This window comes from Anser anser, assembly GCF_964211835.1.
Source record: "Anser anser genome assembly, chromosome: 1".
Classification (NCBI taxonomy): Eukaryota; Metazoa; Chordata; class Aves; order Anseriformes; family Anatidae; genus Anser; species Anser anser.
The window spans coordinates 203083146-203109505 of NC_139720.1; the positions used below are offsets into that span (position 1 = coordinate 203083146).

The following is a 26360-nucleotide window of genomic DNA, read 5'->3' on the forward strand; positions in this document are numbered from 1 at the left end:
AGGCATGGGAACAGGTTCCCCAGGGAAGTGGTGGCGTAACCGTCCCTGGGGGTGTTCAAGGAAAGGTGCTTAGGGACATGGTTTAGTGGGTGACATTGGTGGTAGGGGGATGGTTGGACCAGATGATCTTGATGGTCTTTTCCAACCTTAATGATTCTATGATTCTTATCAGGACATGAGCCTAGATTTCAGTTCTAGCAACCTTTTGTCAGGCAGCACTGATGGAGTGGCTCAATTCCGAGTGCCAGGCTCTTTTATGTATGAGACACACTTCATGTTTCTTTTTCATACAGTAAGTCAGGCTTTAAGCTGTTGGTATTAATCAAGAACAGAGAGAGGCCCATGTTGATCTCACGGCCATCCCTTATCTCCTCTGAGAAATGGATAGGAGCTCTGGACTGTGGGATGCCAACTGGACCATCCTAGATTGAATATCCCCAAGTAAACACGTAGGGTTCATGAAGGAACATGTCTCAGCATCCAGGCTAGAACTTAGCTCAGAAGTTGCTTTCAACTCTTAAAAACTGGCAGTAGTAGAGAATCCATCTCGTCCAATAATAAGTTATTGCAGCAGTTAGTTAGCCTCAATCACAGGGACAGGTGTTGGCTCCTGGGAGATGGTGCCCCGTAGGCCTGTCTTGCCTCGAGGAAAAATCTTCTACATCCACGGTTTGTAAGAACCGCAAGTCCTTTAGCACAGCCAGACAGCCAGCAGCTGGAAAACGTTGTTAGCGGCTGCAGAGCAGCAATGGCCCGTGATATTAGCTGCCAAATCCATTCTGAGTGTTGCCTAATCAGCTAGCTGAGGCTGCTCACGAGCAGAATTGGAGACGAAAGTAGGGAAGTCCTAACGCAAAGGATGCTTGAATAGAAGATTTGTACAGAGTTATTGCATGGGGAGGATAAATTGGGTGATATTCAGAGTTTCTGGTGGTTGTTTTTGAATGGAAAAGTTTTGTGGGTTATAGATTTGACAGAAAATTACCAGTGTAAGTATCTGCACTTGAAGTGAGACATTACATGTACAGAGTGAGGTGCCTAGCAATGCTTTTCCCTTGGTATCATGAATGTAATGACATTTTTGCTCCCCTCAAAGCAATAGCAGAAGCTGTGTTATAGTCACCGACTGGAAGGAAAAGATACTAAAATCATTTGCTTTAGAGCCTAATGGCTTTCATGTAGCACTTTGCTTTATGACTTAATTATCCATTGCTGTCAAGGTATCTGTAGTACAAGGTTTAAATTAAGTTTGTGCATGGTAAAAACTCATTTAGAACCAAACTCTGCAAGGAGCTTTCTTCGCTCCTCTGGGATCCTGTGGCAGGCAAAATTGCTGCATGCTCAAAAAAAAAAAAAACCACACACAAAAAAACCCACAATACGAGTAGGGTCAGTGCTCCTACCCCAACTCCAGTTTATCAGTTTGAGATTGTAAGCTGTCCTACAACTTGTACAGCATAAGTGTTCTATGTGTCCTGTGTGGTTCAGAAAATACCCAAGTTTCTAAAGCCAGCTGTCTCAGCACTCACAGGACTGGGCTCTTGCTTACCTCTGCATGGTGCCTCACGATGTTACCTAGTGATATTATACCTTTGTATTTCCCTTCACTGTTACTGTATCTTTAAGGCATAAGATACCTTTAAAATGTATTAATGTTGGTGATTTCTAAGATGGGAATGTTTAAGATAAATTTACTTCCTCTTTTAGATAAATCACCATAAAAGATTGAATCTCTTAACCATATCGCTATCCCATTGCTAAACCAATTCTGAAATCCTTTAAATACGGTAAATTGTCCTTTATGTCTGTATAACTGAATCTTCCTGAACAGTATTTGAAATGTGTCCATTTATTTCTAGGGTTTTCTGCAAAATAAGTATTTGCATCCCTACAAAAACCTCAACAGACTTTGAAAGCTATTTGTAGTTTATTTTTTTGTGCCATAGTATGCCATTTTAACTGGGATGAGGCAAATTGTGCATGGAACTAACTTGTGAAAGCATCATAAACCTTCGATTCTGGGCATTTGGGCACTGTGAAGATGAAACTTTGTGATCTTAATATACCAAGAGTATCTCCTGCCATTTACAAAGTTTTCAAAAGAAACAGTTCTAGGATTTCAGCTTATCACTGCATCAGCAAGAGTTTGAAGTGTGTTGGAGAGATACCCCTCACTTTGCACAAATCTACAAAACTGGCATTTCATTCAAGCTGGTATAACATAAAATATGGGATAGTTGTGAACTGAACTCGAGCTTTCCATAAAATTTGAGTATAATCTGCAAGAAAGACTACAAAGTACCCCAGTCTGTTAGGTAAGGTGTTTCAGTAGGACACTGAGTGGCTGTGCCAGCGTTTCTGAGTGGAAAGGGCAGGCACTGCTGTCCAGAAGGATCTCAGCAGATCTGTAGTGTAAAAGTCACTGGTTACATATTTTGGTTATGTTCAAGTGAAATGCTATACAGCCTTCCCTTCAGAAAGAGCAAACTTTCTCTGAAGGACAATCACTACACACCAGCTTCTCTGTCAGCCCTGTTTTGTTTCAAGGAGAGGACATGAAATTTTGCTTCAGCTCACATAAATCAAACCTGCTGGTGAACCTAAGAAAAAGAAAAAAAGCTCTGTAATTAGAGTTTGATGTCTGAACGGCTTGGAAGGGAGCAGAGTGGTGTTGAATATCTTGGATGTTGTGCCTGAGCGAGAGGAGGGTGGGAGGGGAGAAGAGCAGGGAGGAGGGAAAGACAGATGCAGCTTTCTGTTTTGCACACAGTCCACACGTTACATGGAGAAAGATACCTTAATTCAAATGAACAGGTTTACCTTATGGGATCAGCAGAGCAGAATTTAATGAGCTTGTTCAGCTTTATAACACTCTAATTGTAATGAGAGCCTCTGGGCACTGGTGACAGGCAAGTGATGCTGGTATTGACTGACAACTTGAGCTCCTTCTGTCGTCTGTTGGGGAAGAGGGTTTAAGGAATGTCTGGCTAATTTATTTGCTGATCGCTGTGTTTCCAGGAGAAAAGAGGCTGAGTTTGGTGTCTTCAAGGCTTCTTTGGCCCATGGTGCCATTAGCATGCACTTGAGCATCTCATTCCAAGCTGTAACTGCAGCAGAAGAGCTGTCCCCTGGGGCTCAGTCCCTGCTTCCCTCTTTCAGAGTCAGCAGAAGCAGCACTCCTGAGGTGGGGAACTCTCCTAGCTTTCACTGCCCCATCCACAGCAGCACTTTGATGCCTGAATGCTTTTTTTTTTTTTTTTTAACTCTATGCATTTCGCAGTCATATTACTAGGTGAAAGGATCTAGCTTTGAAGAGGTTTTAATGATTAACTTTTCTTTTTCTTGGTGCAGAATTGCACCATAGTTAAGGAATCCACACTATGGAATCGGTGCAAATGGTGTTTATAAAAAATTGGGCTGGCTTTCTGAAGTAATTTGATAGCAAAACAGAGCAGGTTGGCTGCAAGCAACTCTAAAGAGCATCACTGGAGTTTAAGAAAACCATTTATCTCTTTGTTGCCTATGCCAGCTATACCTGGTCAGATGAAACCCCCTCACTGTATTAACTTTGTCTGTTGTTAATTATTTGACCCTGCACTGAAATTCTGGCACCAGCGAATAACATCTGGACCACATGGAAATATTATGGCAATTAAGAGACAATTAAATTTGACTTGTTTCCCTGTTCCATCCATCTTATGATGTCCAAGGAGAAGACTCATGCTTGAAATATTTAATGTGTGTGTAAATATTAAAAGTGTGTCTTGACTTTGCTGAGGCTGGGATCTGTTTTTCTCTGCCCTGAAGTTTCCTTGGAGGATGAAAATTAAAGGGACATTGCACCATAAAACCTACTCACAGAAGAAAAAAATCAAAAGTGTTTCTAAATTATGTATGGTTTCATTATCATTAGGTCATCGCTGGTAAAAAAAGCCCTGTTCAGTCAAGTATTTGAACACTGCCATCTAAGGTTAACCAAACTGATGAAATAGAATTAACAAGGAAATTACAGGGCCAGTGCCTTTGTCTGCAGTCATCTTTACCCTCTCTTGTTTGGCTTGGCAAGAGTTCTCCAACGATAGGAAGCTATCACTTAGCCTTATTTAAAACGTGTGTCTGAGAGGTCTGCAGATAAAAGCCATCAGTTAGATGACAAAATAGAACGATGAATCTCTAGAAACACTCTAGTTGTCCTTCCTTCCCTTTTGTATACTCATTAAATGCTGCCGTCTGTATATTGATGGGGTTTATGACCACCATTATGAATGTATCCATGGGCCCCACAGCCTTTTAATGAAGGGATTGTTGCTTTGCTGTGTGTGAGAAATCTAATTATTCCTGTGTGACAGGTAGATGCTGTCAACCAGTGTCAAGTTGACATGCCCAGCTTCTCCTGAGGAAGGCATGGCAGACAGCAGATTTGATCTGAGGTCTTTCAGTCCCAACACAGCACCTGAGCTGCTGCATTCATCCGTCCTCTTTGTGCTGGTGGTGAAGTTCTTGCTACAGGGCGAAGGATACCTTTCCGTTAGGGACCTTTGGGCACTTCTACAAGAGATACAGATAATCACATCAAAAATGTGGTGTTTTAGCAAATGGGTGATGAATGAAACCATTAGGAAAAACAAATGCAGTTTCAGAATTTCAGAAAGGGACAACCAGAAGGTATTCACCTCTCAGCCCAATTTTTACTTTACAGATTGTTAAAAGTACAGTTGTTGAAGGAAACCTTCAAGTAAATGGTATGTGGAACACCTAAAACTCTGCAGCTGATGGGTATAGAACGAGCTCTTGGAAAAATGAGGTTTGGTAGATGCACAGAACCCAGAGCATTGGTATTTCATCCACTGTGTACTGCCCATGTACTGCTGTAGTAACTTGCAAATATAAGTACCATAGCAGGAGGAATAGTAAAAAGTAGGTAGCATGAGTATAGTATAGACTATATAGTCTATATTTGCTTGATAGTATCTCCTTCAGCCCTGCAGAACTAAATCCCAGTGTCATAGAATTCAGTGTCATTTTTGCCACTTCTTTGTCCTGTAATCAGACTTTTTTTTTTTTTAAGAGAGAATTTAGCAAAGTATTGTCTAAACAAGAATTCTGCACAGTATATTCAAATGAAAAAAAGAAAAAATGAAAAAGTCAGCCGTTGGCAGGTGGCAACCAGTGAATAATTCTCACGCAGACAGTTTTAAATGGAGTGAGGTATCAAATATGCAGCAATTCATCTTGGGACCTGTTGTTTTCAATATATTAAGTAATGAGTGACAAGGAGGGAAATGTAAACATCAAGTTAATTAAATCCTCAGATGATATTGAGCCAGGGAGGATAGTATATTTCAGAGCAGATGGATTGAAGCTTCTAGGTGATTTGGGAAATTTCAGGTGTGAAAGAAAAGTAAGATGACTCGAAATAAGCAGAAATTTCAGACAGTTCACCAAGAGACAATTTATCATAATTGAAGCAGAAACGGTGACTTAGGGGAAAAAAAAAACGTTAGGATCATATTTAGCACTTTATAACAGCCTTCTGTCTGCATGTATCTGAGTATTTAACCTATTAAATTAAGCTTTTGGAGTGGAAGTCTGAGAAATTGTTGCTACCTTGGTTCAGCAGAAGGAAGAGCATGGCTGAGGAACTGAATGACATTCTGGAAAGGAGAGAGGATCAGGGAGATGGGACTAAAAGGCAGGAGGACTTTTCTTCCTCTCAGGCTGATCAAAACTGGCATTTGAGGTCAGGCCTGGGGCACCGTCTTGTGATCTGCATTTCACAATGACAAAGAACATGACAGGGATCAGCGTAGCCAGCACGGAGCTGCAGGACACTGATTTTATGCAAGAAGTCTCAAGTCAGACTTCCCGTGTGCCCCCGGAGCGACAAGACCAGGCACACACGCTGTGGTTTCTCTGTGCATTCACAGAGCAACTTCACGGTGCCTTATCAGTAGGAACTGGTATCGGGCCTACAGCAAAAGCCCCAGGGTGCCTTCGTCTTGGACCCTGAATCTGTGCCGGATGTGTTCTGCGGTGACGTCCAGCCTCTGTTCTCCTCGCTGCCTTCTAGTCACTGTGCCCTATAGCAATGCTTCGCACCCAGTGGGTTGCAACCCTCAGGATATTTATGAAAAGTAAGGGTGGGAAAGGTTATGAGAGGAATTTTATATTTGAAGTGCCTGGTGTGAATTTAAACACTCATCCCCTCTCCATCTCTTGCAAAGTCTTCTGCTTGTCTGTCTCGTTCAGGGTCACCTATTCTCTTTCAGCTTCTTAAAGCTCACAGAAATGCTAAAAATAAGATTCTCTCTGTTATCATCGATATTCTTACAGTACACGGAAAGGGAAGAGCATGAAGGAATTTAAAAATTGAAGGGATTAAAAATTCTTTGTTTTGAATAACCTAAGAGCCAGAGGGCTGTACAGAGTCATCTTTGTATGTCTAGAAAGGTAATAATAATGACACTACCACCTATGAATAATGATGCCATTATATAGAGCCTTGGCAGGACTGAAATTGGAGCACTGCAGACAATAATGGGCCATTCACTTTAAATACAGAACTCGAAGTAAAAAGTTGGAGCATATTCAGAGGAAAACAATGAAGAGGTCAAGATGTTCAGGGCTGGCTTGAGCTCATCTATGATGTAATGCAGTATATTCTCCGGTAGCTTGATAAGCTTCTGCTTGGGAATTTCTATGGACAATCATCTTTAGGCTTATTTTGACTTCAGAAATTCTTTCTCCAAACCGAGTGATCTCATCCTTAATCTGACATTTTACTGCAACTGTGTGTGGTTCCCTCTAGCTTTCAGCAGGTGTTCTTTAGTTTACATTTTGGCTTTGCCAGTTTTCTCTAGCCCTTTCCAGATAAGAGGCTGTCCATCTAAGGAAATGAACTTCTCTGAGCATCACTGAACATCTGGAAGCCACCTGGAGTTGCCTTCCCATTATCTTGCAGACCTCAGTTCTCAACCATCAGGGCAATATTTGGAGAATTTCTTTGTGGGCTTCCTGACAGCTAAGTTCAAGCAGAGATGTTTTACAGACCCCCAAACCAGTGATTATTTGCTTCATATAGCTGCACTGAAGGAGATGTACTCCTATAGACACATTAACAGTCCTGTATAGGATGTGAGGCTTATGGAAAGCATTGTTCCTTAAAGAGTGTAGTTATGAGAGACATATCCTTGCAAAGAGAGTTTTCCAGAGAAAATATGGGCTTGTGACTGGACTAAATTACTTTGCTTACCCAATGTACACCCAATGACAGAAAAGAGTCAGCAGTGGGACATGGCACTTTTTTCTTGGGGTCTGTTACATTCTAAGTAGCGTATTTCTGCTCAGGTTTACTATATATTGAGGATCCCATTTTATTCCAGGATTGACTATTTCATTTAAATTGCAGGATTTGTTGTGTGATTTATCCTTTTTCTTCCCTTCTTCCCTCTTCCTTTCTTCCTTTCTTCCTTTCTGCTTATTCCCACTTTTAATTCTTCATCTCTACTTAATGTAGTCCATGGCCAGAACAAGCTGCGTTTGGAATGGATTGTGGTGTTCCTGGTCTTTGTCTTCAGATAGATCTGCTACCAACCGTATCTGCCGGCACACCAGTCAGCTTCTTCTCTCCTCCCTTTTTGTTTCTCCAGCTACCTAGCTAGGCTTTTAATTTCTGCACTTAGCATCTTTGAAATTTGTCGGCAGATGCCGACTTTTCTTTCCCCAGGCCCCTAGGATGTATTGGAGCTTTTTGGGAAAAGCCTACTTGCAATGTGGATGTCTTGTTAGAGTGGTCTGCTGTTTCCCCCAGCCTACTACCAAAAATGTATTTTGACCTTTGATACAATATGCTCCCCTCGTATATACCTGTAAGTAAGCACAAAGCAGCTTCCATGGGGGGCTACTATGTCTTGTGTATATACTCTCAGGCCTTCTTGAAACTCCCATGTAAATATTTCAGTCTTTTCCTTTCCTTTTTTTTTTTTTCTTTTGTAACAACTTGAAAATACTTGAACAATGGCTGAGAGAACTGTGCTAGACCTCCAGTGCTGGCTAAAAGCCTCAAAAAGCATATGTAATAATTAGAGGTGTGAAAAACTTGAATCAGCATCTGACTCTGGCAGTACAACTCTTTCAGTTGCTTTAGGTATTACACAGTACCCTTGAGACACTGAGGCTGAAGGCATTTCCACTGACACAGGGAAAGGGGAAATCCCATCTTAGTAAGTATAATTTACTAAGGGAGGAAAAGGTCTCAGTGCTAATATCAGCACTTCGTGTGAGAAGGATGCATGCTGTCTGCTAGATGGCAACGCTGAGATGGCCACCAACGGCAGCAGTACAGGCAAGAAAAAGCTTCCTCTAACTATTAAAAGACACAAAAGAGCAAATATGGAAGTTGACTACTTCAAAAATACCATGAGATGGGCAGATAACTCCTGTGGTGGCATTGAATAAGTTGGGAAGAAACCTGGCCACCAACACGTTCAAAACCTAGTTGTGGCTGCTGGCCCGAAGCAGCATCTATCACTTAATGATAAACTAAATTTTCAAAAGGCAAGTTTAAAACAGGTGGTACAGTCATTACAATTACTCTTCTTTTTATTTTACTTCATTAGCTGGGATAGAATCGGTAGGAGACGAGTTTACAGAGGCAAGGCACCTCATAAAAGTTACCGTAATTGTTAACGGAGTAAGTAGAAAATTGGATTTCTTCTTATAATAAAATTAAATCATGTGTGATCTTTAATCAAAGGAATACATTTTGGAAACATTTTATAAAAATGACAGTAAAAAGGCTGCCATGGAGAAGAATTAATGTAACATTAATTAAGAATATTGAACCAAGAATTTGGTACAGAAAGTACGTGTACTTCTTTGGGAGAACAAAGTTGTCTGAATACATAATTATACTTGATTGTAGTTCTCATAATGGTTTTACATACCTTTTTAATGAAGTAAGTGAATGGTCTAAACTGATGCTTCTCTCCTGCGATAGTCAGCAATGAGAAATACAGCCTGTCCATAAATATTTTTGGGAAATATTTAGACAATTTTATTCAGTTCTGAGGAAAAATAACTTGGTCTGAGAGAAGGCAGTATTAAATTGCAGAGTCTTAGAGTGCTATAGAAGTTCTGAAGAAGGAAGAGCCATACTTGCAAGGGTGTCCATCAGGAGTGTCTGTTTTCCCTTGTCTTCAGTGGAAGTGCCATCTCAGATGGAAATTCTTCTTCAATCATCCCTGGGCTCTTGAGGATATAATAAGCCGAAGAACAGATGATTTCATTTTGTTTTACCTAACCAAGGAGAAATCAATGATACCGAAATATTTAAATACAATGGCTTAACTAGAAGTTAAATAAAATATGATAAATTGCCATGTTACTATAAGAAGAAAATCTGGTGATAAATGATCCAGTATTTTTTTAAGCCATCTACTTTGTTACAATTGGTTATTACACCAACAGATAAAGGAAGCAACTGGTATTCAAGAGAGAAGGAAATTTCTACAAGCTCTAGTACATACTGTAATGTATGTAGTACGTACTGTAATGTATGTAGTACGTTTGAAGTTGAAAAGAAAAAAAAAAGTGTGCAATCATAAATTAAACTCAAGATGTTTAAAAAAAGGAGATAATGCCTAATGAAATCTGAATTAGAATGATAACACTTTGCAATCTCGTGCAAAATAGTATATAAAGTTAATTGGACCCACTGGGTTTTACAAGCTTACTTGTCTGAGGGAGTGCTGTTTTCTGTAATGAAAACATCATCCTTCACAATGTCAGAAGAACACATGGGAACCTCTGATCTCACATGCCAGATGTCACATTTTGTTACACTTACAAGCCCTGAAAAGCCATAGTAGTTCTGGAAATCCATCCAAACCAAGGATGTCATACTTTGTTCAAGTGTTGGTTCTTCAGCTGTAAAAGGATGTTGGTACTAAAATGCTGTCAACAATCACAAGCATTCGGGAAAAATAATGTCAGAGTATATGCTTATTAATTGAAGTTTAAATAATGGCATGACTTCAGAAGATGAAGCAGCTGTCTGGATTTTTGCTGTAGAAAATGGTTGAAATTTTTGCATAGTAGTAAGTACAGTGTCTTTGACAAGTAAAATTTGTTGTAGCTGGGTTTTTACTAAAAACTGTGAACTGAGCCCTGGGTCCAAATTACGTTGGAACACTTCTGCAGTCCGTTTTGCTTTCTGCAAGCCTAGCATATGAAATATTTCCTCACATATAAGTTTCAGAATTGGATGGTTTGCAGTATTATTTATCAGTATTATTATTACTGCCCTGAAGAACCGTGCGTCAGGAAGCCCTCCTGATAATGCCCAGCCACACAGCAGAGACTGCCCTGACCAAATCAAAGCCAACTTGAAGAACAGGAGACAACAGATGGATACCATCAGACAACAAAATTCAGGGAAACAGTGAAACAGTACTGGGCCAGAACATAATTGAGCTGTGGCAAGCAAGTCAGCAGCCTGACTGCTGTAAACTTGTGGTGTATTGGTTTTTTAGATATTAGAGAAACCAGGAGAGGAGCCGTAAGAAGGATTTTGAAGGGAGATAATGAAATAGCTCTGCAGATGTTTACAGAAATTTCCTCCCAGGCATGAAGGGCAGTGTGGGAGGAACATGAAGGCACTTGTTGGAATATTTATCGCATGGGGGTGGGAGCTGGTGTTGTGGGCTATCAGAGGGAGGTGGTGGCATCCCTCTGGTGCATAAGAAGGGAGAGGAGTTACAGCAGCAGGAGAGCACAAGGAAGGTTGAAGCCAGCAGAGAGTCAGTTCCTTGGAGGTCTGAGGCTGTATCCATCGTGGCGGTACTGAGCTGAGGTTTTGGTAGAGCAAGTTAAAGAGAAAAAATGTGGGAGGAGGGTTGTTTACTTGGTTTTATTTTGATTTTGGGGAACTTTATCCAAAATCTGTTGAATCCAAGGACACGGGCTCTTCATAGGGAATCACGGACAGGATTCAGCTCCAGCTGAAGATATGTAAATGCAGGTGTTTGTGTGCGAACTGGGTATCTGATGTCCAGTTATCTCTGTGGAGATTTTATGCCTGGCTTCAGGTGCCTCCGGCTAGGTGTCTGATGCCAGTTTAGTTCTGCCAGGCCTTCAGCAGCCATTCAGAGGGACACCGATCTCCAAGGACCTGTTGAATTGAGTCAGTACAATCAGTAGACATAGAGCAGCTCGTCGCACCCTGAATACATTAATCATCTGGGCTGCATCTCTTTTGACTGTATTGGGGACTTAGTATATCTTTATACAAAGATATCTATACTTGGGTCTTAGCAACAAACTGAATACTGCTCCATGGATATCAAATACACTGCTCAGTGAAATCTGTGGTCTGCGGACAGTAGCAAGAGTTTTGCCACGGACTTCAGTCAGATGAGGACTTACTTTCTGTGCTTTGTGCAGTACTTAGTATCCAGTCATTCTGTTCAGGTTGCAAATGCCGATGCTTCTTTAATTAAAATTTCCTACAAACTCTTGAATTAACTCCCCTATCCATCTGTTATTCCACTAATATCCATGATAATGTCTTGCGGTAGCTCCCAAAGCTACAACGTAATACCAGCATTTACAGCTGAGCAGTGAAGTCGGAGGCAGGCACTAAGCTTTTCTAAGTCCAGCAGAGGTGTGGGCAGGTGTCTCCACACATCACTGTGCAGTTCCTGATGGAAGGTGACAAGTTGGGTCTCAACAGCAGTGCAGCTGCCGCTGTCCCCAGGACAGTGTCCATTGATTTAGGGACAGCCACGTGTTGCTGCAGTTGTATTGCCCAGTGCTGGAAAAATCCGTCTTGGTGCTTTTTGGGATACTTCTGTGCTACTGTACTGTAGAATATGTGGGCTTTAAATAGGAAATACGTTCACCAGCCATCTATAAGATGCTTTTTAATACTGTGCTCTGCTGGTTTTTGTGATGCATTCTGTTTTGAAGGGCTTTTTTTCTGTTTGTGAGCTGAGAAATTGTGCCAGAATAACTGGAAGCAGTCTAAAGACAAGAAATGAATACATGCGAAAAGAACAACTCGCTATTTGAATAAGTTTGCCTGAAGGGGGAATTTCTAAACTTTTACTAAAATTCTATTCCCTTCCTTCATGTTAATTAAATTAAAGCTTGGGGGGAGACCATAATATGGTAGTGTGATATATCTGGGACATAAGAAACAAAAAGACATCCTACTCCCCTTGGCTCATCTGTCTTTTTATTGAATGCTGTGCGATTTCATTTGCAATAATGAGCCACTTCTGTACAGAACTTTTCCTTTCTACCAGACGAAAGGAAGAGCGTGTTGACAGGAAGTGAAAGTTGCATAATCCCTGCAGAAGTCAATGGCTGAATCAGTGCTCTGTTCTTCACCGCGCTGCTTTATATGGCATCCGATTTTTTTCTTCCTCTGACTTGAATGAAAGAAGGATCAGTTCCTAACAGACCACCTCCATCAGGGCATCAGAGACACATTTCTTTTTGTTATAAATTATTCCCATAGCATGCTGGGGTTAAATAGCGTGTTTATGACATCCATTCAACAAAATCATCCAGGGAGATTATGTTATCCTTGGAATCAGTCTTTCCAAGTCTTGTAGAGTGGGCTAACGCAGTAGCAATATTTCTCCAGCTTTTTCCCTGTTTTTCTTTCTTGCAATTGGAAGTGGTGACTTCTGGCTGTTCTGTGCTGGGCCACATGCAGGCACAGCAGGAGGCCCTTGGCTCCTCTGACTGCATTTGCTGTCCAAACAACTGCTCCTCACCCCCTCAGAGGAAGAACCAGTGGGCAGATAAAAATATTTTGCAGGCCAGATTTGGCTAATGGGCCATGAACTGAAGCAGCCTAATCAAAATACATGTTTAATTGAAGCTTGTTTCTTGAATTTCTGGCATGGAATAGGACACGTGCTTGTCTGGTTTGGAGGTTTTGCATGTTTCAACTTATGATCAAATCAGTGGTATTCAATGGCACTCAGACTTTCCAGGAATTGCTTAGTCCCATGTGAGAGCAGGCATACATACTTGAGATAGTCCTCAAGCAGGCTCAAGTGCAAGTCTGCTAAGTGGCACCCATACAACGTATGACTATAGTCACATCAGCTGTGGACATTTCTGGGAAAATCTGCTTTGCTGGTTTGCTTTTGTTTTGTTTACTTGTTCTCCCCCAAAATGTTGGCTTTGTCTGTATATCCTAATGAAAGTTAGTGCTTCATATGCAGAGTGCAAGAGATTTCCCTCAGGCCTGTGCTTATGCCCTTAATACCATCGGGAGCAATTCTCCAGATTTCACCAGCTAGGCAGGATCTGGTTAGGGTAACATATGCATAGGAGATATGCCAGGATTGGCAGTGGATTTCAGTTGCTGGTCTTGGTAATCCTGTACAGATTTTTCAACTTCTTGCCCACACAGATATCCCCAAATTAGATCTCTGTTGAGACACACATCTGAGACCCGTAACATTTGTGGACTTCTCTCAAAATGTCCCTGGACCACACACCTTTCTACGTTGGGTTTCTCTACATTGCCCCTGCTGCTTGTTTAAATAAGAGATGCTCCTTTACCCCCTCAGTCAAATGACAATGCAGTGCTGAGGATATCTCTCAAAGCAGCTGCTGCCGCACTGTGCTCCAGCAGTGGTCTCATATCATTAGTGGAAAGTAAACCCTTTTTAAGCAAATGGGGAATAAAGTGTTATGTAACAGGAAGCATTTCATGAGAAGACACTTAAAATTCTGTTTATATTGTATGCACACATCGAGTTAAGTTTTTCTTGGCCCCATTATGCAAAAGAATTTATCTGTCCTAAGTAAGAGTGAATTTGTTTTTCGTGTATTCTCACCGTGGTGGTACTAACATACCTGATGTTGTAAAGGTTTGAGATTCCCCAAGATAACACAGTAGTGACTTCAGAATATAAAGACATAAATAAGTATAAGCATATTTAGGTTGCAGATTGATTAGTTATGAATTTCAGTGATGCATTTTAACTATATACTATTGCCAGGAGTTCTGATGCCTTCTGATGATAGGTATGACTGGCCCTGTGTCTCTCCTTCTCTCTCCAGGTAGGACACCAAGACCCAAGAAAGGAGTTCATAAGACAGAGCACAGATAGGGATCAGCCATTTATCTCCAGATCCATCAGAAAGTAGGTAGTTAGCCATCCTAGGACAGGAAACTTTAGAAGAAGGAGCCTAACATAAAAGGCATTGAGATGTCAGTAGTAGCAAAGGTCTGGAAGAAATTTCCCGGAGAGGACTATATTGGCTGAAGATAACCCAGACAAGATGTTGTCTTGACTGGTAAGATGCCAAGGGTCAGACCACAAAGCTAAAAGAAAGGGGATCAGGCTGTAGGATGTTAAATTATAACTAAACGCCAGCCCTCAATAGGAAAGAATCAGAGGTTGGAAGACATTGTCTGGGAAAAGAGACGCCTCTTCAGTGGTTAAGTCTCTGGCTGATGATATAAAGGAGAAGCCTATGTCCATTTATTAGGTGTACACTGTGCCTAGCTTAGTAGCATAATTGCACTAGTATGTATAAAAATGTATATGCTGGAGCTTTTTTCTGGAGTCATGCCAAAGGTTGATCTCAGTCAGCCTTGCAGTGAGCAAATACTTTGTCACTGAGCTGCTGAACACAGCGCTGGTCCCACTGGTTACCTAAAATGTGATGATCCAGTAATTCACTCATACGCAGAATGAACCTTAATCGAATGTATTGTTCAAGTTTTCTTCGTAATTATTTGTAAAGATTAATCTATTACTGCAGCCAGGAGATGTACTTGCTGTTACGTAGGTAGAATGGGGGTTATATGAGTCTTAGTAGAAAAATTACTGTCCATAAACTTTGTGTCTGTGGGTGGCCTTGGTCAGACTTTCAGCAGAGTAGTGAAGATTTGGAGGTCAAACCTATGAGAATGTCTAAAGTCCCATTTTTAGGTTACAGTAAGCTGACCTTTCAGCAGTCTCTGAAATACTCAAAATGGGTTGGAAATGGAACTCAGTCTCCTAAGCGATCTTTACAAACAGGTAGACAAAACTGTTTTAAGAATGAGAGGCATGAGGCAAAGGGATACATCTCAGTGATTTTTTTCCCCTCTTCAGGTATATATGTTTGGGATACATCACATTCCTGATATTCAAGAGATAAACCTTCTAGGCAGGGCTAGCCAAACTCTGTCTTCCTGCATATATATAATAACACTGAGTAGTTATTGTTTCCAGTGCAGCACTTTCTTTGCCCTCTAATACCAGACACAAAGGACAGTAATAATTTAGTCATTTACACTGCTTTGATTTAAAAAGGCTTGTCTAATCATGGAATGTACCAGGAGATTTTATCTGACACAATTTTTTCATGCCACCTGTACATTGGTTTCTCTCCACAGTCATCCACATCAAGCTTTCAAGGACAAAGGTTTTCATATTTTGCATCCCAGGAGTAATAAAATATTGAAACAAATTCTTCGTAGAGTTTTAATTCCAATCGTCTTTGCCTTCCCTCTCTCCTTTGATTTTTGCAGCTTTCTCTGAAAGTGTTCTTTTTGCTTTTCTTGCAGACTGTATGTGGATGGACCTTTTGGAAGTCCCTTTGAGGAATCCTTGAACTATGAGGTCAGCCTCTGCGTGGCTGGTGGTATTGGAGTTACGCCATTCGCATCGGTACTCAACACGCTGCTGTAAGTGAGCTCAAGATTTTTAAAGCCATTTCTTCCCTCCACCCTCCAATATACCATAGCAGTGCACGTCAGAAGGGGTTTGAGAGTATTTCAAAACTTATACTAGCATAACATAAGTGAATTTCCTTCAAGAGAGGTAACGAACAGGGTTGTCCCCTGGAGGGCATAAATAATTTCATACAGGCTGTGTAACACAGAGTTCTGGCAGAATTGTGCCACTAATGCACATGAGCTGGGACACTTGCACTAGTGTTTATATCCTACCACCAGCCTCACCTGTGACTAATGTTTGCTATAGTCAAACCCTTCAGCTAGATTTGTCCCCCGGTCTCTGCTTAGAGGAGGCGATGCACTACAGTGGTGTGTTTTTGAGATTCAGGAGGTCGTGACAGTTCTTCTGCTGGAAATGCAGGGCAACTCTTCAGTTCTGTTTGGATTTTGTAAAAGTGTAAACTTAGGGTTTTAAAGGAATGGGCTTGACTTGGATTCAGGTAGTGTTTGGATGTTGGACTCTATTTGAAATTTTAAACTTTTAAGTATGCCTTTTTCTTTACTTTTTTTTCCCCTTTATTTTAAATTAAAACCTTTCAAACTTTGTTCAGACCGAAGGTTTCATCTCCTATTTCTCTGTCACACTGGCAACATGCTTCCACCAAATCTAACACTGTATGATATAGGCTTGCTTTTATGATTGCTGCTGATTTTTATTGCTGGAGCATTGGCTAAGAGCTCCAGTCACAATTTAAGCACCCCTGTTTCATAGGCACTGTATAAACAGCCAACCAAAGCAGCAATCCTTCCCTGAAGAGTAGAAAGGCTATCTGGCTTTGGGAAGATTTTACAATGCACAGCTGAAGCATTTGTTCTAAGATGTAAATGCCAATGGCCAGCTCTAACTCCAAAGAGAAATTAAAACTTGGTTTTAAATGCCATCCACATTCTTCTGTCCTTGATCTGGGCTGGACCTGGCAATGCTGAGCACTTCAGAAAATTATCAGCCCCACCTGTCTCATAGTGCAGCCCTCAAAGACCATCTTGGGCTCTCTCATTTTCTTTTCCTATTAGCGTATTGATCATCTTCTCAAAGATAGAAAGAATGTGAAACATGGGTACAATTTTTCTGAAAGCCTGTAGTCCAGATGGGTAAGCTGACTATTTTTCTTGGGATGGTTTGTCCTTGACAGCATTTAGCTAAAATGTCACAGGTCATAATGATTGACCAACAGCAGTTAATGGGATGGCTGCCCCAGCCAGTGTGTTATTGTCATAAGAACTTGCACAGACATTGCCATAGAAGCTTAATGTCCAAAAACTTTAGTAATCCACACTTTTGGTTAAAGCCGTAAATTACTTCCAAGTAGTCAATCTCGTAAACGGGCTTTGTAGCCAATCTTCCTGTTGTGCACTGTAGCATTATGCAGGGGAATAATTCTGTGACTCAGGAAAAAAAGTAACAGTCTCAGCCTGCTTTCATTCTCAGTATTTAAACATCTACAACAAACCACGAGTGTACTGGATGAGCTGCCTGTTGTGTTTGCCCTGGCTGAGAAGCAGAAATTGGCAGGTGTGAAAATGCAAACTTCCTTATGATGCCAGCGCTGCAGAGCAGTGAGGCCAGTCCTGTTGTGTCAAGGACAGGCAGTTCTGGGGGAGATCAGAACCCTGTCGAGATGGAGAGGCATTTTGTTTCCGGCTCAATTATGTTCCTGTTGTATGAGCACAATTTAATTCCTGCCCCTGCCCTTGACTGCACTTAGCTGTTGAACCCTGCGCCCTATTTTTAAGAAATCATGACTTACATTAACAAAAGCTAGTGGCTTGCAAGCTAGTGGCTTGCAACAGGAGGATCCTTAAATAACAGCTTTTATTATGGGCAGTGGTAATATTTAGAAGCATGAAAGAAGCATTATGTGCATGTAGATTTGGTTATAATGGGAGACTGCACCTGGGAGACTGCACCTTTAGTGCAGAATATACCCTGCTGGAGGTAGATCCATGCATGTGTATGTGAGGTGAGATTTTAAATCTATGCTTGACTTGTTTCTTGAAATCTAGCCATCCAGCCTCTTTGTCCAGCTGCAGTGTTTCATCACCAGGAGTGGTGTTTTGTTACTGAGCTACAGCAATTCCGTACAAAATTCCTTGCATTTTTCTCTTCTTTTGTCCGTTTTTATGGTGAAAGGCACTTATTTTCCTTGCTACTGCTTGTAGTTATCTTGTCACATCTGACCAGATTGTGACCCTTCCTAAGGGTTTGTCTTAGAGGCAGACAGAAGATGGAGGAAATCCTACTCAACAGGTCAACAGCTTACAAATACAAAAGCTGGTCAGGACTTGAAAGACACTCTCCTCCCCAGTCTTAGTGCATTTTTTTTTTCTCTCTGTAAGGGAGGGATCACATAAAAGGTGAGTTCTCAGCCGCTACATGCGGCTGAAAATGTCTCTGCTCCTCATGCTTATGGTGGAGGTTAATAGCATGGGGAGGTGAGACAGTGGTTGGAGCCATCCTTTATGTGTATTTGTTTGTGCAATACCCTGGCTGAGTATGCTGGCAACCTTACGGTTCGAATAATGCACAGTGAGTGTGGTGAGGTGTGTTATGAAGCTTTTCTGCTGGGGTTGGCTCCTGGGACTGGTATTTGAAGTTGCCATTCTATGGTCTTCTCCATCTGAACATTAATTTAGGAGGAGAAGGAGGAAACAATTTGTTCACTGGCCATTTCAGTGAACAACACAAACAGCATTGGCTAACTAAGAAAAGACTTCCTGGGTATTTTTGTTTGGTTTGAACTCATTAATCATCAGGATTTTTTTTTCACTTCTATTTTCTATTGCAGTTCATTCCAATACTTCCTTTGTGCTATATTTGCATTTTGTTTGCATAAGAAATCTGACATAAGAGTCATGTTTTTCTAAACGAAATGTCAGAATCTGTCCATGACTGCATTTTACCCACCAGCATTTTCAGAGGACTGTATTATATCTCACAGTTGCCTAACACAATGGAGCTCTGATTTGATTTGGTCTTTGTGACTCTGCTGCAGTATTAATTATAATCAACTAGAGCCTTTCACATATACTGGCAGAATTTAGTCCTGACATTATTGCATTTGTCAATATTTTCCTCTTATGGGTCGCTTTATAAACCTAATGAAGAATTGACATAATACACTTAAACTTGGAATGTCTGCTTTGCTTTGAAATAAAAGTCTGATGATGATACATGAATCTATATTTGCAGCCCAGATCATCTATATAGTTGACAACTTCCTAATGCAGAAACAGGAGCTGTGAGGGGCGTTGGCTCTGCACTAGAGATTTAGTATTCCCAGGATCATCCTAATAGACCACGTTGGTCATTTCAGTGTCTGATCTATCATAGGATGAAGAACAACTTAGCAGTTGGCTTCTAATGGAAATTCGCGTTTCCACTAATGAATATGAAGCAACTTAGTTAACGTTGCCTTTTTAAATGATAATTTTTAATTCCCCAAACATTTCATTTTCAAGTGACGGCTGGAAACGCTACAAGCTGAGAAGACTCTACTTCATTTGGGTGTGCAGGGATGTTGAATCTTTCCGCTGGTTTGCAGATTTGCTCTGTATGCTGCATGACAAGGTAACGGGTGTTGCTTGGAGGGATGCCAATAATGTAATAAATGCAGGGTATGTCCACACAACACAAGTGACATGCTATAAGGAATACCAGCGAACTTCAGCTCTGCCTAGGCTACCTGGTCCAGCATCCATTTGTGCTTGGAGCTGCATAAGCCAGTTTATGTCTCACTGGTATTTCATTGCACAGTGTTGCTGGACAGTTATCTGTGAAATTTATGAGATGGAAGAAGAACATGCAGGTTGGGGAGTCTGAGTGGCCTTTTGCTTTTTGGATCGTAGACAGATTAAGAAGGGAGGGGGTGTACAATTTCAGGTGGATTTTAAAAGGAACGTGGCCTTCTAAAATAATATTTTGCACACAGCATGATGTGCAACATTCCGTAGTGCACAAAGGGGTGCTATGTAAGCACGTCTTCATTAAAAAACTTACTTCACTGATGCTGAAACCTGAGTCCATCAGGATAGTAGGCACAAGTGACTTTATACTTCCTTTAAAGAAGGGATATTATTTCACTAGCTGTTTTTATCATCCTCCCAGCTTTGGCAAGAGAATCGACCAGACTATATAAATATCCAGCTGTACCTCAGTCAAACAGATGGAATACAGGTATGTGGCTAAATGCTGTTTGTAAACCAAACTAGACCTTGGGGTAGCAGACAATGCAAACTGTCGGTCATATGCAAAAGAGAATTATTGCAGACGGTAAAAACAGGAAATGAGGCCGTAAACTCAAGTGATTGATTCATTGCTAGGGCAAGAGAGCAAGTCCATCCCTACCGCATAAAAGAATCTGGTCTAGTAGCCTTAACTTGATTATATGTGGGCAGAAATCCATATCTTCCTTTTCTAGGAAAGAGGTCCTTCCAGGCCAGGCCACAGACCAGACAGTTGGCAGGGTTTGATGGGAAATCTGCATCATTGCTGGGCTAAGAATCAGAAAAGAATAGTTGTAGCAGCGTGCAAGCTCAAATCTTCTTTTAAAACAAATATTTTGAGAGAAGCTAGCTATTTTTTTAAAGCTTTGATTTTTTTTGTTTGCCTGAAATATCAAAAAAAGTTACAAAGTGCTTGATAGATGAGACTGTAAGTTAACTGTCAGTTGTCATACATTGTCAACCCCATAACTGTGCTCATTCTTCAGCTCCTGGAATCTCCCATAGCTATTTATGCTTATGATCTTCATTTTACATTATTTAGCACATAAACCTGGGCCTGATTCTTTACCCAGCTGCATCTGGAAACTTTACCATTCACTGCAGTGGGCCCGGGACCAAGCCTAACAACTACTACAAAATGTGAAATGCAGTAAGAAACCCTGCCCAAAGGATTTTGATCTGCCTGGTATCAGGTAGAGAAGCGTAACATTCACAGCTCTGGTAGGAATGCTATCCAGTAGTCCAGATGATGTGATAGCTACAGCAGTTATGAACAGTGCTCCACAGCTGTAATGCCTGGATGACATACGTCATTTTGAATGGTGCGCTTGAAAATATCTAATTGTGAACCTGCTGTGGTTAAAATTTTAACCTGGTTAGGTTAAAAATGAAACCTTGAACAGGATCGCATTGCAATGACACAGCAAGATTGTAATGACAGACAATTCAAAGTAAGTTTTCTGATGCTGTGTATCAAGCAGCTACTGAATTTATTATTAAAGTCAACTTCGTTTTAAGTCTTTTTTTAAAGTCACTTTTCTTTTGTGGCTGTTGAACAAAGCTGGCATGAACTACAATGCTGATGATGATTTCTCAAAGGGGGTGTTAAACTCAACTCTCCATTGCCTTACAGCTTATGTGTTCACTGATGTCAATCCAAGTGCTGACTGCTACCAAAATTAGGGCAGTTTCGCTTTGTGCTCCCTTTGCTTGGGAGCAGTATGCTTTTGTGACAACAGGGAGTCAATCCCATCCTTCAGCAAATGCCTCTTGAATATAAAAGGCCAGAGGAGGATGAATTGGCCAAGGCTCTGTGTTTGCATTGGTGTGAGCCATGTTTCAGATCGCTCCACAGCGGAGGGAATGTGGGATGCTAGAGAAGATGTGATTCCTCTCTGCCTTCTTGTTGTGTTAGGACACAAAAAACAAGGAAAGGTAATGCCCCTGCAGTGGAAGGGCATTTGACCTTATGAAATTGCTGGTGCATTAGCATTGCTGCAGTGGGTTGGGTTCCATCTGGGGACCAGTTTTGGCTGCTTTCTGCTGTTGAGGCAGCACAGAGCAGCTGGCAAACTACTCTCAGGGAGAAATGTAAGATTTCCCTTGTTACTTTTTCAGGCCTAGTCATCTTAATAGTAACTTGTACGAAGTCAAAAAAAAAATTCTTCAGACAGAAATATGATTTTTGCATCAGCAGTGTTTCTTCCAGCTAAGCATTAAAGGCCAATGAGGGAATGAATAATAGGAGCGTAGTTACTGTTTTATGGCTTAAATAAATTGGTTTAAAAGTAATGGGGAGATTAATGAGCAGCTGCAAGAGGAACAATGTATAACGAACACCAAGGAGAGCCATTGAAAAAGGCAGTGAGCAGAGGTATTGATGTATGAAATGGCTGCAGTTTTAATCACAACTGTCTGATACTTGTGCTTGGGTTTTACACCTCAGCAATACGGTAAGTCAGGCAATGTCAGAAATGGGAGCCCTGGGTGATGTGAGGCAATCTGCAAATCAGGCAGCTTGCAGTTCTTTGTTTCTTGCAGAAAATAATTGGTGAAAAATATCAAGCCCTAAACTCGAGGCTTTTGATTGGACGACCCCGGTGGAAGCTCCTCTTCGATGAAATAGCAAAGTGTAACAGGCGGTGAGTACCGGTCTGCTGGAGGGTTGCCCCAGTTTGAAGGATGGAGATATTAGGTCTTTGCAGCTCTGTTTGTATGAAAATGTTTTTTTGAGTTCTATCTTGGAGTCTAATGTTCAAGCTACTGATGTTGAAATTAGCTGGTATTTTGCTCTGAGAGATAGCCTGCACAAACTGAAACATTTTTATTTTTTTAAAAACTCAGCATAGTTCATCTTTTCATGCAGCTTAGGATGTTCAGTGGCCCAGAAAATAAAAGTAATAGATTTTCATCTCACTGCACAGGGATTGCATATGTTTTTATCCATTGCAATATCTTGCTTGCAACATAGGCTGTTTCTATATATAAAGCTGCAGGTTTTTAAAATCACCGACTTTTCCTATAATTTTCATGATTTATAGTATTGGATTACAACAAATAAATTGCACAAGGAAGAATCTGGCTGTCCTATATTGTTTTTATTCAGAGGATATATTGTCTTCGGAGATTCCCGGCACTTTTTTACTCTTTGTTAAGACCTGGCAGTGCCTTTTTACTGTGCTAGGCGAACATACTGTGGTCTAAAACAAGAATGTTGTAAAACAGAAGACATTCAATTAGACTATGGAATGTCTTTTTCCAGATTCAGCTTTGTTGGTTGATTATGTTACACCCTACTGGCAGTTTCCTGACTCAAAAGCTGATCTGGTAGACAGGACTGTGTGAGTCTTCCCTAATCTGCTTCTGGCAAAGTCAGTAGAGTAGGAGCTGCAAGCCACCTGCAGTAGCTGTTGAAGGTATTCTGGCTGCACCAGACTGAGAGGTACTCTTATGGTCCCTTTCACCTACAGACCTTTCCCTCACAATGTTTTTGTCTTCTGTTTCACTTGTGAACTGTTGCCCGTAGCTTATTGAGTCTTCTGGAGCTGAATATGACTAGAGGATTTGGAGCCCTGGATCTTAAGAAATATTGAGCACCACTGTGCATCACTGTTGGCAGTATAAGCTGCTGCTGCCAGGTATCTTGTGTTCAGGTCCTAGAGGGTGTTGTGGAAAGGATGCCCCAAAGGCTGCTACAGAGCAAATGAACATTACTTCAAGTAGGGCAGTAGTAAAGAGCCATGGGAAAGGTGGGGAGATAGGGAGGGCAGAGAAGCAAGTTGACTCTGGGTCAGGCTCCTGCATAGGGGACTGCTAACCTCTTTTTGCTCCATTCTAATGTCTTTTTTTGCTTAACTGTGTGAATCCAGTTTTAAAAGATGAAAACCATGAGGCTTCTGCCACTTCCTTGCAAGGCTGCAAGTGCACATAATATAGATGAAGCTATTAGTGGTAGTCATACTTGCTTTTTCTTTTGTGCTTTACATTGCATTATGTCTAATTAGACCTTCAAGTGAAATTTCCTCTGCATTTTCACATCAGGTCTTTAAATTATACCACCATTTCCAAGCAAGGTGTCTCTTATTACCTAAATAATGTCCTGCCTCTTTTCATCATCCTGCAGTTTGCTGAGGTGTAGGCTTTCTCACCACTTGTCACCCCCTTATCACAATTTAGAGATATAGGTCTGTTTCTATAGATGTAGTTTTGTGTGACATGATAGACAGTGCAACCTGTAACTCAGCAATACTACAGAAACATTGATATTACAGATGAATATTATGTTTCCCTGGACAAGACAGAAACTTCCATTTTTCTCTGTAGTCTAATTCCTGGTCTCCTGCTAACTTTATTTCAGTTCTTATTTCTGAGTAACTTTCCACCTAAACAACCCTGCTGCAATATGGAGACCAAAAAAAGAGCTGGGTAACCAAGTTTTTTTCCAGCATCTGGTGCCAGCGTTCAGATGTTCGCATGTATTTGCAGTCATCCCCTTGGGCTTGTTTATGGGCAGCCAAGAAGCCTAGATATTTTCCATTTTTTATCTTGTGACTTCAGTCAAAGCTGTGCATAAGTAAACACACAGCTGGCAAACCTCTCATCAGTTTAGCCATCTGATTGGTTTGTGGTTTGTGAATTGTTGCTGTTGTTGCTGTTTGGGTCCCAAATAGCCAAACTGCATTTGTAAGTGTCTGAGCTTTGCCAGAGCTTCAGAGCATGACATGGGACAACCCGGCCTCAGGCTCCTAACTCTTCCCTCCAAACTAAGTGGAGCAGACGCATGCCATCTACTGTTGATATTTTATATGACACCTGCAGTCACAAGGATGTGCACTGGGATAGTTTATGTAATAAATTATTTGTCTTGTTTTTCGTGCTGTCTTTTTGGGGACAGAGCAGTAGCCTTGTTTCTGTTCAGCTGTGTCCTGAGTGAAAAGCTTACACTCGCTTTGCTGTTGCTGAAATGCTTTCTCAGTTTTGCTTTGTTCAAATAGCTGCATTTTTCCAGATGGGAGACTGACCTAGAAAAAGACATGAATATCTGTAGGAGAGGAAGGCGTGGAGCACCGTGACACATTTCCCATGCTTTGTAAAGGAGATACCTCTCTCTAGGAGTGAATGTGGGATTTAAAACTGGAACATTTCAAGTCTTGAGTCTGTCCTCTCTAGGTTGCAAAGTATTTCAGCTCTCCCTCAGCTCCCACTGTTCATAAAACAGATGTAAGAATACGTGCTGACCTACTCATCCAATAGGAACATTAAGAAGTCTTGACAAGATAGTTATTTGCGTAGTGATTTGAGTGAATAAAATCCTTTATTAATATTTATAATTATTCCAAAAAAGGGCCTATAGCACAGCTTTCTTGATTGTAAACATGCCAGTGTTATTTAAAAGATTTTCAGACGTTATGTCCCAGCAACACCTCTCTGTTTTGCTCTGGGCAGCCAGGTGAGGCATTAACCCAAACAAGTGACAGGCAATTAAATCCCATCAGCTCAGGGCAGTAGCGTGCTGCTCCATGCAGGAGCTGCTTTCAGCTCCCTGCCTGCTGGTGTCGTAGCCTGTGCTGCAGCAAACCAGACAGGAACCAAGTGAGGCAGGGAGGAAAGTATCTGCAAGCAGGGAAGTGGTGGGTGTAGGTGGGGGAGGACATGTGGGGTGAATTGTGGGAGGTAAGTAGTACACAGCATAATATTCAGCTGCCGATGCTGGGTATCTGTAGGAAGAACACTTGAGAGCTTCTGGCTCGCTATATGGGGCAATGCCAGGAGCTCTTCCGAGTCAGCCACAAACCTCTTGTGACACCTTAGGTAAATCACTTTACCTTTCTCTGATTGTGTTTACTGCCCCAAAATTCTGTGTACCTTGGAAGGTTGTTGCTGGGATGGGGGGTACATTAGCAGTATGTGCAGCTTAGATATGTCTGTGCTTAAGAGGTGTATATATATATATATACATACATAAAACAAGAGGGAGAGAGACAGATGATCTCTGTTTTTTATTTAGCAGTTGTCTATACTAGTTAGACTGATGAAAACAATAACATTAATTCTCTCAATTAAATGCGTGGTAGAAAACATTCTTGCTGCCAGCTTACGCACCCTTTTTTTCCTCTGTGCACAGAACAGAGGATGTTCAGATTCTGCAAGTGCTGAGAAATCTTGTTTGAGAGCAACAAGCAATAGTGTTCTCATTATTTCTGCCAATCCAGCCACCAACGCAACACCCTTTGCCATTAAGAGGAGTTCTGCCAGGGCATGAAAGTTTAATAGATATACGTAAAATTTAGAAAAGTATGAGTTATGAATATTTGACGTGGATTGATATAAGAGATGATGTAATATATGTCAGTTAAAATGTCAGCATTGTGAGGTACCTGCACAAGGACATAGTTGCACTCACCTCTGTAACCTTGTGAAGCCTTCTGATGTTTGAGTCCTCAGGTGTGCCATGCCAGTGTTTGTGTCCAGTGGTGTAACATGGGCTGCCATGCTATTTGCACTGCTGTTTAACATCAGTGACATACACTTGGCAGTATGCATAAAAGATTTCTTTTTATATGCATTAGTTCCTTTTTTTCACCAAACATATACACAGGCAGCTTAAAACTGTGTATTTGAGTATCCTCATGTGCTAAGATATTTTGTGTTAAATAGTCACTGGATAAAATAGTGAAACAGTCCTGGAGGCAAGGACCAAAACTCAAAGTCACCAGCCTCCTGGTGAGTGCTGTAAATCATAATAGTTAGAGCCATGTTCCCCCTTATGTTCTCTCTCCATCCCAGTAAATCTTTTAAGATTTTTCTGTGCAGTGGCACAATTTCAGCCGGAAGATGAAGGATTTTTTTTTTAAATAATATATAAGAGACAGTACCACATCCT

At 41.1% G+C, this 26360-nt stretch overlaps 1 protein-coding gene across 7 annotated transcripts in view; it reads left to right on the plus strand.

The window, feature by feature from the left end:
- The window catches only part of NOX4 (NADPH oxidase 4), a 123054-nt gene that overhangs the window by 84164 nt on the left and 12530 nt on the right, over positions 1–26360 (plus strand). For all 7 annotated transcript variants that reach the window (XM_083824044.1, XM_083824043.1, XM_083824040.1 and 4 more), the window contains 4 exons: positions 15584–15703; positions 19214–19322; positions 19860–19928; positions 22019–22119. In XM_083824044.1, the coding sequence (XP_083680170.1) occupies positions 15584–15703; positions 19214–19322; positions 19860–19928; positions 22019–22119 (399 nt within the window). The remainder of the gene's footprint in view (positions 1–15583; positions 15704–19213; positions 19323–19859; positions 19929–22018; positions 22120–26360) is intronic.